The following is a 16,957-nucleotide window of genomic DNA, read 5'->3' on the forward strand; positions in this document are numbered from 1 at the left end:
GGTCACAGGGCCAACCCCAAGTGCAGCGTGTGACACCGGGGCCAGAGAGAGCCCCGGGCTGGGAGCAACCCCTGGGTCACCCTGGGGTCACCCCTGGGTCACTGTGGGGTCACCCTGGGTCACCCCTCGGTCACTGTGGGGTCACCCTGGGTCACCCCTGGGTCACCTCCTGGGTCACTGTGGGTCACCCCTGGGTCACTGTGGGGTCACTTCCTGGGTCACTGTGGGGTCACTTCTTGTGTCACCCCCTGGGTCACCCTGGGTCACTGCAGGTTCACCTCCTGGGTCACCCCCTGGGTCACTGCAGAGTCACCTCCTGGGTCACCCCTGTGTCACCCCCTATGTTGGCCCTGGGTCACCCCTGTGTCACCTCCCGGGTCACCTCCTGGGCCACCCCAGTGTCCCCTCCTGGGTCACTGCGGGGTCACTTCCTGGGTCACCCCAGTATCACCTCCTGTGTCACCCCCTGTGTCACCCCCCATGTCGGCCCTGGGTCACCCCAGTGTGTCCTGGCCACCTCTGGAGGGGTGTCAGGGCTGGGCCATGTCCCACAGCCTGTCCCATCACCCTTCCAAAGGACATGTGGCAGCTGAGGCAGAGAAGGAGCTGCAGCACACCAAGAATTCCCAATGCTCCTCCCGGGGTGGGAGGGCTGACTGAGGGAGGAAACCCTTTTCCCACAAATACCCCTTTCCCCTCAGGAATACCTTGATCTTCCTCGGGCCGCGTGGCTGAAGAGCCCAGGTGACCCAAAAAGGGTCTTTGGTGTTAGTAACGCTCCACAGGGAGCCACAAAACCTGGCACCCTTCTCCAGGAGCCTGAGGCAAAGTGCACAAACCAAGCAGGGATCCTGGAGCCAGCGAGGGCACAGGCCAGGCTCGGGGGGGTGAGGCTGACACGGTCTCCAGCGTCCCACCCACCACTTCTGGGTTTTTTTTCTTTCTGGGAAACATCAAAATGTGTTTGAGCACCTGCTCCTGCGTGCCTGTTTTCCTCTAGGCACCATCCCAGAAAGGCCACCTCATCCACACGGACTAAAAGCACCTCTGGAGAAGTGACTCACTCCAAAAACATTTCATTCCAGCTTTCCAAAGACAAGAAAAACCGAAAAGCATCTGCAAGTGAAAGCCCAGTGGTTTCAAACTACAACAACCCACAGCTTCATTTCTCAAGCTGGCAACTAGGGACTGCAGACACGCAGAAGTCATAAAATTTGCACGAGCACCTCATGTCTCTGTTAGTCCGAGGAGCTCTGGCTCTCTGGGTACAGCGAGGAGGATGCGGGACAGAGGAGAAGGAGACAACGTGCAAAACCCCCACTGTGGAGCTGTGAGGAAACAGCAAAGATCCCTGCTGGCCCCAAAGGAGCAGGGGGACTCACGTTGAGCTGCAGGTCGTCTGTCCACTGGCCCACCAGGCGGTAGCCGGGCGTGCTGGTGTTGCTGCTGTGGTACTGGAAGATGTCGTAGCGCCCCGGCGCGTCCCCGTTCTTGTTGAACATCACTGGAGTGCCAGCACTGCCTGGGGGAAGGAAACAAGACAAAATCCAACCACCCAGCACCGAATCCTTAGCCAGTCTTTTGTCTGAGCTTTCCTTCACACTGGAAACGCGCTGCGGGCCAAGGCCCGTCCATCCCGCAGCCATCCAGAGCGGGCCCTGGGGACGCTGCCATCACCCAGCCCTCTCCACAGAGCCATCCCTGCCCTGCCCTGCTGCCTGCACACCCACACAGCACGCCCAGGTGAGCCTCACCTCACCCTGCCCTGCCCGAGGCCACAAATGTCAGAGGGCTTTTCTTCCTGCCCTGCAGCCGCCTCCCATCTCCCCGTCCCCTGGGAGCTCTCCCGTAAAACCACTCCTGTGGAGGCAGCCTCTAAATGCTGCCTTCCCCCTCCAGAAAACGGCCCAGCTGCTTCTGAGAGAGGCTGCTGTCACAAGCCAGCCTGGACTGGCATCCAGGAATAGCCTCCTCCTCCTCCACAGCATGTTCCATTCCGTCATCGTGGGCGGGAGAGGACAGAGCAGCCTTTGGGAAGAGCATTCCCTGTGCACTCCCTGGGCTGGGAAGAGCATTCCTTGTGCACTCCCTGGGCTGGGAAGAGCATTCCCAGTGCACTCCCTGATTTGGGAAGAGCACTCCCTGTGCACTCCCTGATTTGGGAAGAGCACTCCCTGTGCACTCCTGGATTTGGGAAGAGCACTCCCTGTGCATTCCCTGGGCTGGGAAGAGCATTCCCTGTGCACTCCTGGATTTGGGAAGAGCATTCCCTGTGCACTCCCTGATTTGGGAAGAACACTCCCTGTGCACTCCCTGATCCGGGCTCTGTGGCACTGCCACGGGAGTGTCTTGGCAGCAGGACCCTAAATTCACTTTATTTACCGTGTACTCAAGTGACAAACACAGGCAAGTGCAGGGCAAGGGAGCCCCGACCCTTCCTGCTGCTGGCAAAGCCTGGAGCTGCCCTGACACCTGACCTCAGGTGAGCTCTCAGCAGGACACCTGCATTTGAATCACCTCAGCACTGGCTGGGAACCTTCCCAAGAGGAGAACTCAAAGCACTGCCTCATCTCCTCAGAGCTCCAGGGGCAACCTTCCAGGGTGACATTTATTTCCAGACATATTAAAATAGGTTTCGGTAGGGTAGAGTAATATTGTGTCAAGATTGAAGATTATGACAATCCTCCAGCATATCTATATTCAAAGCTTCCTCCTCCTGTGTAACTTTTTCCCCCTAAAGCAATGAAAAATCTCTCCTGTTGTAGCACTGAACTTTAAGATTATCGTTTTCTTCATGATTCCCATTCTTCATTGAATTCCAGGGAGTGAAGAAAAGATTTGAAGGAGTGAATTAGCATAGTCTCCATTCCAGCCCGGGTAAATTGTTTCCTGTCTCTCCTACAATCCTCTGAGATCAGATACAAATTCAGTTCAAAGGCTGGTACAGGAAATCTCCCACTGAAATCTCTCCTCGCTGGTTCCTAGTGAGCACCAGGCAGATATTTAATTGTCATTACAGATTCATGTAGCCAGAATACATTTGAGTGGAAACACTTAGAGTCAATCAGAAGCAATGGCTGTAATTCCTTGGCTCCTCAGAAAGGCAGCAAAGTGCTAAATGGGATTTGGCTGATCACGACTCTTAGGGCTGCTTAGGGTGAGTTAGGCTCAGCTTTGTCAGAGCCGACAAGAAAAGGACATCTGGAACGGCAGGAGCTCAGGTGAGGCTCCCAAAATGCAAGAGACACGCAGAGGAAGGTCCAGGGCTGCTGGTCAGGAGGCAGATGGAGGATGGACACCACTGTCACGGCCACGCCACAGCCAGCGCTGGGACAAACCCTCAGGGGACACAGCCAAGAACACCCCGCAGCACGGGAACAGCTCCCCAGCCCCAGCAGGGGCTTTTACAGTGGCCGGGGGTGCCCGTGGCTCCAGCAGGGCTCACGGCACCGCGGGCTGGGCACTGCAGAGCCCCCGGATGCACCGTGCCACCGTGCCCGGCTCTGCACGGGGCCAGGCAGGAGCACACGGCGCTGGCAGCGCCCTGAGCCGCAGTGACACAGCCAGGCTGGGGAGGATCCACGGAGCAGCTGCGAGAGGGAAGCACCGCTGGCCTCGGGGCACGCACAAGTGTCCCTCTCCTGCCTTGGAAGCTGCAGTAATTGGGCTCCAGCCAGGGCTCTGCTCAGCAGGGGCCAGCCCTCCTTAACCTCTGGGTGAGGCTCTGGAGCCCTTTCTGTGCCGCCTGTCTGCAGGCTCTGTCACTCCTGGTTTGCATCACTGCAGCGTTCCAGCCTCAGCTCAGGCTCCTTTCATGAAATAATGAAATTAATAAAAAGTGATGTATGAAAACCTCATCGCAGAGAGGAAACAGGTGTTTCAGAAATAACCCTTGATCTTCCAATCATTAAAACATGTCGTTATTTCACTGGTTTCACTGATCATTTAGGATTTATTTTCTTTCTGTTACGATTTCCCAGATTTTGCTGAGCCCAGTAAGCAGTTCAGAACCTCTGCCAGTCTCCAGGCTGCAGCTTCTTGCTCATGCAGAGCTGTGACAATTTAATTCAGTTCCCAACAAAGGAGCTGCCTTCTCCCCACACAGACACGGGGCACTTGACACCTGCAGGAAGCCCTCAAACCCAGACACAATCTGACTGAATTTGCAGGGTTTCGATCTCTTAATCACTGCAAGATGAGGAATGAATTATGGAGAGGAGGACAGGAGTTACACAGGTGTCACCAGCCAGGGTGTTTGTTACTCAGGGCACGTTCCTGGCAGTTTGGGCACCCGAGGGGCTCCCATGAACAGCATCTTCAGCTTTTCACTGGCAAAACACAGCTGCACTTCAAAACTTCCAGAATTTCACTGTGTGAGCACTTGAGGTTTAAAGTCTTCCATATTTTGGGCCTTTTGTCCTCCAGGACATGATCACAAAATGCACACTGAGCGCCTCACTCAGATCCAGCCTCTCTCCAGCACAGCCTGGCTCCAGCCCTGGCTGCATTGATGGCAGCACCTCTGCAAGGAGGGCAAGGCCCAAAGCAGGGCCAGCAGGGTGGTCCCAGCTCAGGACAGGGTGGTCCCAGCTCAGGACAGGACCAGCAGGATGGTCCCAGCTCAGGGCAGGGCCAGCAGGATGGTCCCAGCTCAGGGCAGGGTGGTCCCAGCTCAGGACAGGGTGGTCCCAGCTCAGGACAGGACCAGCAGGATGGTCCCAGCTCAGGACAGGGCCAGCAGGATGGTCCCAGCTCAGGGCAGGGTGGTCCCAGCTCAGGGCGGGACCAGCAGGGTGGTCCCAGCTCAGGGCAGGATGGTCCCAGCTCAGGACAGGACCAGCAGGGTGGTCCCAGCTCAGGGCAGGGTGGTCCCAGCTCAGGACAGGGTGGTCCCAGCTCAGGGCAGGATGGTCCCAGCTCAGGACAGGGTGGTCCCAGCTCAGGGCAGGGTGGTCCCAGCTCAGGGCAGGGTGGTCCCAGCTGCACGGGGCTGAGCAGAGCTGTTCCCCAGCAGGAGGATGCCCAGCTCTGGGGCTGGGGACACTGAGAGCAGCAGTAGGACAGGCCATGCTGTTCCTGTCACACACAGCTCCACTGCCCCACCTTGGGAGGCAGGAGAAATCCCCTGGAGCAGCAGGGAGCAGGGATCTGCTCACAGAGCAACCCCTGCCCAGCCCCAGCTCCATGGTGGGGCTCAGCAGGGGACAGGAGGGGTCAGGAGGTCCCAGGGGGTCAGGAGGTGACAGGGGGTCAGTAGGTGACAGGGGGATGTCAGTAGGTGACAGGGTGTGATCAGTAGGTGACGGGGTGTGATCAGTAGGTGACAGAGGGATGTCAGTAGGTCACAGGGGGTGTCAGTAGGTGACAGGAGGTCAGTAGGTCACAGGGATGTCAGTAGGTGACAGGGGGGGGTCAGTAGATGACAGGGGGTCAGTAGGTGACCGAGGGATGTCAATAGGTCACAGGGGGTCTGTAGATGACAGGGGCTGTCAGTAGGTCACAGGGGTGTCAGTAGGTGACAGGGTGTGATCAGTAGGTGACAGGAGGTCAGTAGGTCACAGGGGTGTCAGTAGGTGACAGGGGGTGTCAGTAGGTGACCAAGGGATGTCAATAGGTCACAGGGGGTCAGTAGATGACAGGGGGTGTCAGTAGGTCACAGGGGGTGTCAGTAGGTCACAGGGGGTGTCAGTAGGTCACAGGGTGTGATCAGTAGGTGACAAGGGGATGTCAGTAGGTCACAGGGGGGTCAGTAGGTGACAGGGGGTGTCAGTAGGTGACCAAGGGATGTCAGTAGGTCACAGGGGGTGTCAGTAGATGACAGGGGGATGTCAGTAGGTGACAGGGGGTGATCAGTAGATGACAGGGGGATGTCAGTAGGTGACCGGGGGTCAGGCGGGGGCAGCAGGTGCCCGGGGCCGTGTCTCACCGTTGAAGTTGACGCTGCGGATGTACTTGAGCAGCCTCTTGCCCCCCGCGTGCTCCATCTCGGGGCACAGCCCGGCGCTGTCGGCGCACAGGTCGCGGTTCATGTGGTGCAGGGCGTGGGCCATGGCGTACACGGCGTCGATCACGAACTGCACCTTCCCCTCCTGCTCGTAGGGCGAGTCCTTCCCGATGCGCTCCTGCCCTGCGGGGACACGGGGGACACGGGGGGCACTCAGGGCCAGCGGGGACAGCGCTCCCCTGGCACCGAATGCCAGCGGAGCCGCGCAGCGCTCGCCGAGGAACCGCGCCTTCGGTCAGCACCGTAAAACGTTCTGAGCTGCAGCGTTATTAACGAACACATAACCAAACCTCCGTCCTTGCTGCCGGAATCACCGACTCTTCTCGCGAGTTACTCTCTGTAATCCAGAGAAACCAATGCTGCCCTGCTCGCCGACGTGAAGCCCGAGCCCGCAGGGAGCTCCTCAGAGCCAGCCCCGGGCTCGGACCGCTCCCAGAGCCCGGCCCTGGGCCAGGAGAGCACTTACAGCCAGGCACAGCTGGAATTTAAAACCTGGTGTTCTGTTCTGCTGCAAATCCCGGGCTCTAACTGAAAGTCAAAGCCGGATCAAGGGAAGGAAGAGTCACTTCAGAGAAGCCACCGAAGGGGCTGCGGAGGACTGAGGAACGTGCCGGCAATTAACGGGCAATTAACGGCACCTCGGGATGCTGCCGTCACTGTCACCCCTGCTCCCCAGCCTGCAGGGCCTCAGAGGCCCTGCCGAATCCCGTGAGTGCCTCTGAAATCCCGCAGCAGGAGAGAACCTTTGGAATCCCCAAGCTGATCCGTGCTCCGTGTGGGAGCCGCTCCTGTGCGGGAAGCACGGCCGCGGAGAGCTGCACCCCGGAGAGCTGCACCCCCGAGAGCTGCACCCCCGAGAGCTGCACCCCGGAGAGCTGCACCCCGGAGAGCTGCACCCCCGAGAGCTGCACCCCCGAGAGCTGCACCCCGGAGAGCTGCACCCCGGAGAGCTGCACCCCCGAGAGCTGCACCCCCGAGAGCTGCACCCCAAAGAGCTGCACCCCGGAGAGCTGCACCCCAGAGAGCTGCACCCCAAAGAGCTGCACCCCGGAGAGCTGCACCCCAGAGAGCTGCACCCCAAAGAGCTGCACCCCGGAGAGCTGCACCCCAGAGAGCTGCACCCCCGAGAGCTGCACCCCAGAGAGCTGCACCCCAGAGAGTTGAGCTGTACCCCAGAGAGCTGCACCCCAGAGAGTTGAGCTGTACCCCAGAGAGCTGCATCCCCCCGGGCACGGAGCGAGCACCTGGGGAAGGAAGGGGCTCTGCAGGTGGAAGAGCAGGGCACAGGAACTCAACCACGGGCAGGCAGCAGAGCTCAAGAGCAGGGATGGAAGAGGTGAACCTAAACGCTGGAAGTTTCAGGCTCCAGCCTTAGTCCCTCCCTGGCCCTCGGGCTGCAGAGGGAAGTGTGGCCTGGTGGCCGTGGCCTTTGTGCTCTTCTGGCCACCTGAACAGGTCAGGGGGCTCTGCAATTAGGCAGTAAACCAAGCAGGATTTTCAGAGCCTGGAATGAGGCACTGCAGGCTGAGAATCAGGAATCTGATTTATTCCTTTCCCCTGAAACTGTCCATTTGTCCTTGGCAGTGCCCAAGGCCAGGCTGGACACTAGGGCTGGGAGCACCTGGGACAGTGGGAGGTGTCCCTGCCATGGCAGGGCTGGCACTGGGTGGGATTTAGAGTCCCTTCCAACCCAACCCATTCCATGCTTCCATGATGGTTGAAGCACCCTCTACCAAAAGCCCCCCAGTTTTAAATCTCAGCTCCTCTGGAAGCCCTGAAATCCTGCAAACAGCTGAGCAGAAAAAGCGAGTTTCCAGCTGGTGAAATTCCAGGCAGGGTCCTTTTCATTATTCACTCCCTCTCATTGATTACAGAACTTATCAGGATTTCAAGCCCTGACAAGGAAAATGCCTTTAAGTGGTTTCAGCTCTGTAACCAAATGAGCAATGCAGCAGGAATGGATGCCAGGGGAGGGGATTGGGATTGAAATGCTGCACACAAACAACACTGATAAGCCACAGCAAGTTCCAGAAGCACGGCCGGGCACACGCACAGCAGGAGGAAAACCTGCAGCAGTGAAGAGATCTGGGAGAGGAACCCAAGCAAAATGCACCTGGAAAAACCTGAGAGCAATGTAACTGTCCAAACACGAAAATAGTGAAGGTTTTCAAATCTCAGTAGAATTTCCAAGAACAAGGATGCTTCCCTGTGCTGGAACAGCCACTTAGCTGGGTATTAAACATCAAGAACTGTGCACAGTAAATCCAGATGTGGAGACAAATGTAACTGCTCACCCCACACATGTCTGAATGTACACAGCTGGGAGTGTGCTGTCCTTCACCAAAACACAGGCTGAGCTACCTCCTAAAGAGATTGGACTGCAGTTAGAAGTTGAACCCAAATCTGAAGCAGCAAAGAACCTGCAGAGCAAATGTTATGATTATGAAATGTTATGAAATGTTATGGGCCAAATATTCTGCAGACTTCAAAAAAACCCAGCAAATAACCAAATTAATAGGCCTGTCTGAACAGTGTTCCCTCCAGTTTGTGTCACCCTCCTGCTGTTGCAGTGAGCAGCAAATCAGGCCCAAAGTCCATTTCCAGGCAAGAATAAACCAGAAGTGATGGGCACAATTTTAATTCCAACTTCAATATTATTGTGGGGAACATTTCCCCCTCCGAGGCTGAGCTGAAGAAGTCAGGCAGAACGTTTTACCACAGGCTCCAGGAACAGCTCCCGTACAATGGGAGTGCAGAAATTCAATTATTAATTACTCTGCAAGAGAAGGAAGCTCCCAAAAGGCACCAAGTTCCTCCAGATGAAAGCAGCAGGAGCAGTGCTCTGGGCGCCTCTGGGGAAGGGGCAGGAGAGAACAGAACCCCCAGCACAGACCTGTCAGGACATCCTGGGGGTCCCACGGAGGGCAGGCTGGAGAACCAGCCTAAAAAATGGGTGCAGCAAGAAACCACGAGCCCCTCTGTGCTGTCAGACCAAAACCATGGAAAGTACAAACAAACCCCATCCACACCATTTCTGCTCCTCTTTGACAACTGCACCATTTCTGTCTGTCTTTGACAACTGCACCATTTCTGCTCCTCTTTGACAACTGCACCATTCCTGCTCCTCTTTGAACTGCACCGTTTCTGTCTTTGACAACTGCACCATTTCTGCTCCTCTTTGAACTGCACCATTTCTGTCTTTGACAACTGCACCATTTCTGCTCCTCTTTGACAACTGCACCATTTCTGTTTGTCTTTGACAACTGCACCATTTCTGCTCCTCTTTGAACTGCACCATTCCTGCTCCTCTCTGAACTGCACCATTCCTGCTCCTCTTTGAACTGCACCATTTCTGTCTATCTTTGACAACTGCACCATTTCTGCTCCTCTTTGAACTGCACCGTTTCTGTCTTTGACAACTGCACCATTTCTGCTCCTCTTTGAACTGCACCATTTCTGTCTTTGACAACTGCACCATTTCTGCTCCTCTTTGACAACTGCACCATTTCTGTTTGTCTTTGACAACTGCACCATTTCTGCTCCTCTTTGAACTGCACCATTCCTGCTCCTCTCTGAACTGCACCATTCCTGCTCCTCTTTGAACTGCACCATTTCTGTCTATCTTTGACAACTGCACCATTTCTGCTCCTCTTTGAACTGCACCATTTCTGTCTATCTTTGACAACTGCACCATTCCTGCTCCTCTCTGAACTGCACCATTTCTGCTCCTCTCTGAACTGCACCATTCCTGCTCCTCTTTGAACTGCACCATTTCTGTTTGTCTTTGACAACTGCACCATTCCTGCTCCTCTCTGAACTGCACCATTCCTGCACCTCTTTGAACTGCACCATTTCTGTCTATCTTTGACAACTGCACCATTTCTGTTTGTCTTTGACAACTGCACCATTTCTGCTCCTCTTTGAACTGCACCATTTCTGTCTGTCTTTGAGAACTGCACCATTTCTGTCTGTCTTTGAGAACTGCACCATTTCTGCTCCTCTTTGAGAAGAAGGTGCTTTTTTTGCTGTTTTTTCTTTGACGTGGAGATCTGCAGGAGCCACACACCACCGTGATTTGCTTCAGCAGTGGAGCAGCTGACGCCTGGGACACTTGAACACAACGTGATTTCAGGAGAACACACTTCTGTCCCACGGGTTTGCAATGAGTACCTTGGGATGTCAGGAGAAGGATGAAACACAAAAGCAGTTTATTGACACGAGCATTTTTTGCTTCCAAAGGATCTATTTGAAGGTGATGACAAACAGTTTAACCCCCCCCTTCCTACTCGAGGCTCAAGTGCTCATCATCCTGATTCCTGAGAGACGCGGCGGCCGGGGCCGGCTCCAGGCACATCCTCGCAGGAGAACAACGCTGCAGCAAAGGCAGGGAAAAAAGCTCCAAGCGCAGAGTGCTGAGAACAGAGAGGGAGAATGGCACTTGTTCCACCTCCCTCAGACGCCGGCAGTGAGATGCAGGTTTGAGAACTGCCGGGCTCCCTCCCTCGTCCCCGCGCGGAGCGGAGCAGTTCCCACTGCCTCTCCTTCAGCTGGTCCCTCTGCACTCACTGTTATCACCACACCGCACAGGGCATGTCTGAGGAGGGATAAATAGTATCTCTAGGACAATTTTTATGGCATGTAATTCACGCAGACAGACATCAAAATCCCCTCCGTCGGTGCTCACGCGAGATGAGTTCAGAGACTGCTTCAGTTCCTGAAGAATTGAATACATTTCCAAAGGGTCTCACACAATAGTGCTGCTGAGAACCTGGTGATAGTCATCATTAACAAGAGATTTAATTTAAAGATTGTGGAATGCTCACGGTATCAAACAGGCAGCTCTTATTTGCACAAGGTGGAATTCGGCAGCTGGGGACGTGCTGGCAGAAAAACATCCACTGCTCATCCACCCCCAGCACCATCACACAGCCCTGCCTGGGGACAGCCACTGCCCCAGCCCATGACCCAGCCTCTGCAAATACCCTCCCTGATGCTCACTGACAGCACAGACCCTGCACACGCTGCCCTGAGGGGTCTGAAGGCTTCTCCACATAAGTTCTTTACATGAAAATAGCTGAGAGCCTGGGCTCGAGAGCCACCAACAATATGCCAGGGTACATATTGTAATTTGGAGGAGCAGAGGATGACAAGGAGGCCTCTGTGCAGTGAAATCCCTGCACTGTCACCTGACAAAGCCCTGTAACAGCTGTGCAGTGACAGAATCCCCTGGCCCAGCCTCAGCTCCCATTAGAGACAAAAGCCTTTATCTCAGCACCACCCAGCAAGCCCCATGGGATTTCTTGGGGAAGGCGGATGAGCTTTTAAATTCCTCCTGCTCACCACACAAAGCATTGGGTAACGCTCCAGCCCAAACTCTCTCCACACTCCTCTGGGCCAGGACCTGTGTCCAAGAGTGCTGAGCTGCTCCCTCCACGCTCCTCTGGGCCAGTTTTCAGTCAAAGTGAAACAAATCCTCCCATGAACTGATTTCCCCAATCACAACGCAAGGCAATCATCCAACCTGACACATTTCAGCTGCTGCTGGGACATCTGAAGGGGCTGGGGGAAGGCTGGGGTGGCCATCAGGTGACAGCACTAGCTGTGGCTTCTGTGTCACAGAGGCACATTCTGCCCAGCGCTTCTCCAGGGTGTTCTAGTCATGGAATCATGGAATCCCAGAATGGGTTGGGTTGGGAGGGACCTTGTGGATCACCCAGTGCCACCCCTGCCATGGCAGGGACACCTCCCACTGTCCCAGGCTGCTCCCAGCCTGGCCTTGGGCACTGCCAGGGATCCAGGGGCAGCCCCAGCTGCTCGGGGCACCTGTGCCAGGGCCTGCCCACCCTGCCAGGGGAAGAATTCCTTCCTAAATTGTTCCATCCTCCATCTAAAACAAACTGCAGCCCCCCTTCACTGAAATAAAAGCATTGCTGGCCCCACATTGCCCAGCAGAGGAGGGGAAGGAGGAGTTAATTAATTACCTGTGCATTTCCGGTCCGTGTCCTCCTTCTTGGAGCCAGTGATGGTCAGCTTGCAGTTGAAGTTCTCCTCCCAGTACTCTGCAAACCACACGTTCCTCCTGTTGTTCTCCAGGGTGCGAGAGGTGAAATAGGTGTCAAAGCCTGCGGGAGGAGAGGGCAGGGTGAGTCCTGGCTGTTCTGCACTGGGCAGCTGCAGCCTGGGCACAGACAGAAATGTCTGTGGCACTGCCCTCGTGCCTCCCTCGGTACCCAGCACACGGCTCTGTCCACGTGAGGGCACCGTGGCAAGAGAGAAAATCCACGTTTCCTCACCAGCTGCATCCTGCAGGACAATGACCCTAACTACCAGGTGTAAAACTGGGCAAGACAAATGTAAGACAGACCAATATTTCCAAAAGTTATAAGGAAAATGCATGGACTAGAGATGTACCAATAAGGAGTGGAAATAAATGATCTTGGGCTGAGCTTGACACTAATTTTGTTCTTGGCCTGCCCCGACTTCCAGGGGAGGCATCTCCATCTCAGCAGGCTGTCAGCAGCAGCTCTGTGCACACAAATCCCCCCTGGGGCCAGCAGCCAGCGCCACCCTCGCACATCGTTCATACCCTGCCGCTGTCCCTCGGCACTCCGCTGTGCCCTGGCCAACAAGGCTTGCAGGGGCACAGATCAGTCAGTGCGTGCCTGTGCTCACACACGCAGCCTGCTGTGCTTTCTCACGCCTCTTCTCTGGCAGCAGCTGCTCGGAGGGAGCAGTGGCACAGCCAAGAGCTCCTGGCACAGAGCAGGGCAGCTTTGTCACCTGCGTGTGCCACCTGTGCTCCAGAGGTGCCGCGGACGGGCGAGGCTGTCCCACCCTGCAGCCCTGTCACAGGCTCCTGGCACCCCAAACCCTGCTGGCTCCCCGGGCTCTCCAGAGCCAGCTGTACCCTCCCAAAGCTCGCTGCCCCTCTGGAGCTTTGTGCCTGTTCTCCCAGGGAGCTGTGGCAGCCCAGCAGGAGCAGATCTCACCTGTGCTGGGGCTGCAGCAGGCAGCAGCAGAGCTCTGCTGTTGCCCTGGCTTTTAAAAGTGTGAAGTTTTCTTTTCTAGTTCTTTTTGAAAGTTTTAAAGTTCTTTTAAAAGTTTTCCATGCCTTCTGATGTTTACATATTTCTACTGGAGTTCTCACACTGTTCATGTAAATAATGATTGTTTTGCATTCTTCTTTGTGGGAGGAGAGAATTGATGGATGTTGGTTTGACCAATGTGGTTGGAGAGGTGGCAATTCCATCCCCCAATCCACTGCCACTTGTGGAATTCTATATATTGCGAGGTCAGAAATAAAATTGGCTCTTTTTCTCTTTTGAACTTACCAAGCTTCTGTGTGCTCATTTCGTGTCCAATAACGACACTCTGCCTGCACCCAGAGCCTCTGCCCCTCAGGGGACCCTCCCACCTGCCTCCCAGGCACAGGCACAACTGGAGCTTCTTCTTTCACTAAGGAAGTTGTGGAGGAATTCAAATACCCAAATCCAACCTGGGTGAAGCAGACCAGGGGTGGAGAGGACCTGAGAATGCTGCTGTGCCCAGAGGAGCCCCAGGTGAATGGTCTGCCACCCTACAGGTGCAAACCCCCTGGGGATGGGCATCTCAGGGGATGCTTTCCCACCCCGGGCACCCCGGCAGAGGAGGGTGCAAGGATGGCAGCAATGAGCTCTCACAGCCCAAGGCACCCCTGGCACTGCAGAATCCCACAGCTCTGCAGTCAGGAAGGGCTGCAGATGCACGTTCCATGGAAAGGGGAACCTTCCTGGAAAGGGGAACCTTCCTGGAAAAGGGAACCTTTCCATGGAAAGGGGAACCTTCCTGGAAAGCAGAACCTTTCCATGGAAATAGGAACCTTCCTGGAAAGCAGAACCTTCCATGGAAAGGGGAACCTTCCTGGAAAAGGGAACCTTTCCATGGAAAGGGGAACCTTCCTGGAAAAGGAAACCTTTCCATGGAAAGGGGAACCTTCCTGGAAAAGGAAACCTTTCCATGGAAAGGGGAACCTTCCTGGAAAGCAGAACCTTTCCATGGAAAGGGGAACCTTCCTGGAAAGCAGAACCTTTCCATGGAAAGGGGAACCTTCCTGGAAAAGGAAACCTTTCCATGGAAAGGGGAACCTCCCTGGCACTGCAGCCAAGGACTTCCTGCTGCAATAGGTGGGGAAAGCGACTCAGGCTGGCACAGCACAGCCTGGAGCAGAGTCTAAGGAAAACCATCTGGCACGGTGGAATTAGCACGACAGTCCTTCCACCAGGGAGAAAACCAGCACAAACCCACAAATCCCGTGTTTTCAAACTGCAAAGCAGACTGGGAATGGGGTCTGTCACCAGATGACACAAGGGAAAAAGGACGCACCACTGCTTTGGTCACGATGAAGAGACTCATTTATTTTTTCTGACTCCAATCTTTTATAGTTCTCAAAAGGTGCCAGTGGATTGGAGGGTGAACGTGCCACCTCTCCAACGACATTGGACAAACTACCTGTACATCAAATTTCTCCACCTCTATGAAAGAATGCAAAACAATAGGTTGTTTACAGAAAGTCGTGTGGGAAAGTTCTCTACAAGAATGTCAACTCAGAAGGCTTTAGAAAACTCTTGATAACCAGGGCGACAGGGGTCAGTCCCCGTTCTCCCTGCTCTGTGTACCAGTGACCCAACTCTAGCCTGTGCTTTCCCAGGGCTGAGCCTGCTGCTCTCCACACATCCCCGGCTCCGAAGGCACAGCCCACGTCATCCCCAAACACCAGCCAGCAACACCAGCACCGAGGCCTTCCAGACACAGGCTGAAAGCTAATGAAAATTTTACCTGCAGCCTCGCCAGCAAAGGATGCAGTTCATTACAACCAAAAGTAGGTGCCTCCTACAGGAGAGGCAGCAGGAGGATGCCAAGCCCAGAGCACAGCCCCAGCCTGAAGCACTGCAAGCAACCCATGGGAAAATGTAAGAAAACCACCGGAGCGGGCTGGGAGCAACCCTCAGTGCTGGGCTGCAGATTTACTGAGTGCTTGGCTGCACTCTGTGAGCTCCACTCGACTCCCCAGCCCTTCACGTGGGCACTGCAGCCTGGAATGAAACCTTGCCAGAATGAAATGCACCCAAATGCAGGAAAAGAGACCCCGGGGTGGCAGAGACCCCCATCTCTCCCTGCTCTGTTTGTCCCGAGGCAGGGATTCACCTGAGCCTGCCACAGAGTGAGTAAATTATTGGTTAAAACTCCTGGGACACCTGTTGCAGCTAACTAATGCCAAATTAGTGATTTAGGAACATTTCTGTGCTCTCTGGAAGGGCCAGCACTATTTCTCTACCCAAACCATTCAGTGATTCCACGATTACCATTTATAGGATTAAATTTCCTAAGGAAAATATTCTCATGGATGGGTCAGAAGAATATTCAGAAAGCAGCCAGGTTTTACGGACACACAACTGAAACGTTTTCCTGTAAACCTGTGTGTTTTGGTTTTCCTCCTAATGAAAAGAGCATTTCAAAGGGGATATCCAGTCCTAAGATCTACAATATCCATATGGCTGGGAAAGAGCACCAATAAACCCTCCCCACGTGCCAAACTCACTGACCTCTGGGGAAAGTGCTCTGTAACTTAATAACACAAAATCAATGAGTCCTGATAAAACTGTAATAGAATTCCCTATGAATTACTCTGAACCTTTACAGATTTAATAACAAATAATAACATTCCCATTGATTGCTTTAATGATCCCTCTGCATTCACGGGCAGGAATATGGATCCCTATTAAAAAGGGAACGTTTTTTACCACTCTTTTCTGTTGACTGGGCCAAGAGGGTGAGCGACAGCAGGATGGGTTCAGGGCTGGACAGAGCCCTGGTCACTCCCAGGGGTCAGCCCTGTGCAGCCAGCCCTCCTGCACTGCAGATCCTGGCAGGTCCTGCAGAGCCCCTGCCAGAGGCAGCCCCTGGGCACGGCCCTCCCTCCCAGCCTGGCAACAGGGATCTGGCATGGTTTGGGCTGGAAGGACCCTAAATCCCACCCAGAGCCACCCTGCCATGGCAGGGACACCTCCCACTGTCCCAGGTGCTCCCAGCCCTGTCCAACCTGGCCTGGGACACTGCCAGGGATTATTTTAGCAGCCAGGACTGTTCCTACACTTCCCACAGCGCTGTCCTGCAGGCCCATCTGTGCCACTGGAAATCCCAAATGCTTTTAGACCCTTTTTAGGAATGAGCCTGACCCATGAACACTCAGGTGAACAAGGCAGATGTTCTGACCACACACCTGAGCCTGTGCTTCACCTTTCTGACCCCAGGACATGCAGACAGCTCACACCCACAGAGCTCAGCTTGAGAGTGCTGGGCTCAGAGGCTCTGGGGACCAGATGACCCAACAAAACACGCTGGATGCTTAAATGCAAAGGCAGGAACAATCACTTCTCACCCCTGTTCGTGACCAAGCACTGCACTGGTGTGACAAGATTTAGTGATTCCCCAATGTTCTCCATATTTCATACTTTAGCAAATTACTTTTTCAGCAAATACCTCTAAGAGATATAAATAGTCCTTTTATGAGATTTTCCAAATTACAATGAATCTCTTATTACTTCAAATCACTGTGATTTGATTAAATCATTATTTTTACACACAGAAAGATGATACTACCTAAAGGGTTCATTTATTTTCCACCATGGGATAAATACGTACATGAACTACATTGTGATGAGACGGGGGGAAAAAAAGGGGGAGCGTGGAGGGGGGAGTGGGGGAAAGGGACAGGATCCCAAACCCTGTGGAGGAGCTGGGCAAGTCCAGGTGAGGGACAGGGGCAGCAGCACCAGGAATGCTCAGAAGAGCCTCTCGAGTGCCAGCCAGGAAATAAACCCTGCTGACCCACTGCAAACCCCAGGTGATGGGTTTCTAACCCGAGCCTGGCCCCTCTGCCTCCCTGTGATGCCATGTCCTGGCTGGGCAGGGCTC

General features: G+C 54.6%; 1 protein-coding gene across 2 annotated transcripts in view; it reads right to left on the reverse strand.

The window, feature by feature from the left end:
* Positions 1–16,957, reverse strand: part of GRM7 (glutamate metabotropic receptor 7) — a 216,983-nt gene that overhangs the window by 62,090 nt on the left and 137,936 nt on the right. For both annotated transcript variants that reach the window (XM_053989136.1, XM_053989134.1), the window contains exons 5-7: positions 11,986–12,126; positions 5,927–6,127; positions 1,383–1,522 (exon numbers count right to left, since the gene is read on the reverse strand). In XM_053989136.1, coding sequence (XP_053845111.1) covers positions 1,383–1,522; positions 5,927–6,127; positions 11,986–12,126 — 482 coding nt within the window. The remainder of the gene's footprint in view (positions 1–1,382; positions 1,523–5,926; positions 6,128–11,985; positions 12,127–16,957) is intronic.

The sequence above is a fragment of the Vidua macroura genome, chromosome 13, assembly GCF_024509145.1.
Source record: "Vidua macroura isolate BioBank_ID:100142 chromosome 13, ASM2450914v1, whole genome shotgun sequence".
NCBI classification, from domain to species: domain Eukaryota; kingdom Metazoa; phylum Chordata; class Aves; order Passeriformes; family Viduidae; genus Vidua; species Vidua macroura.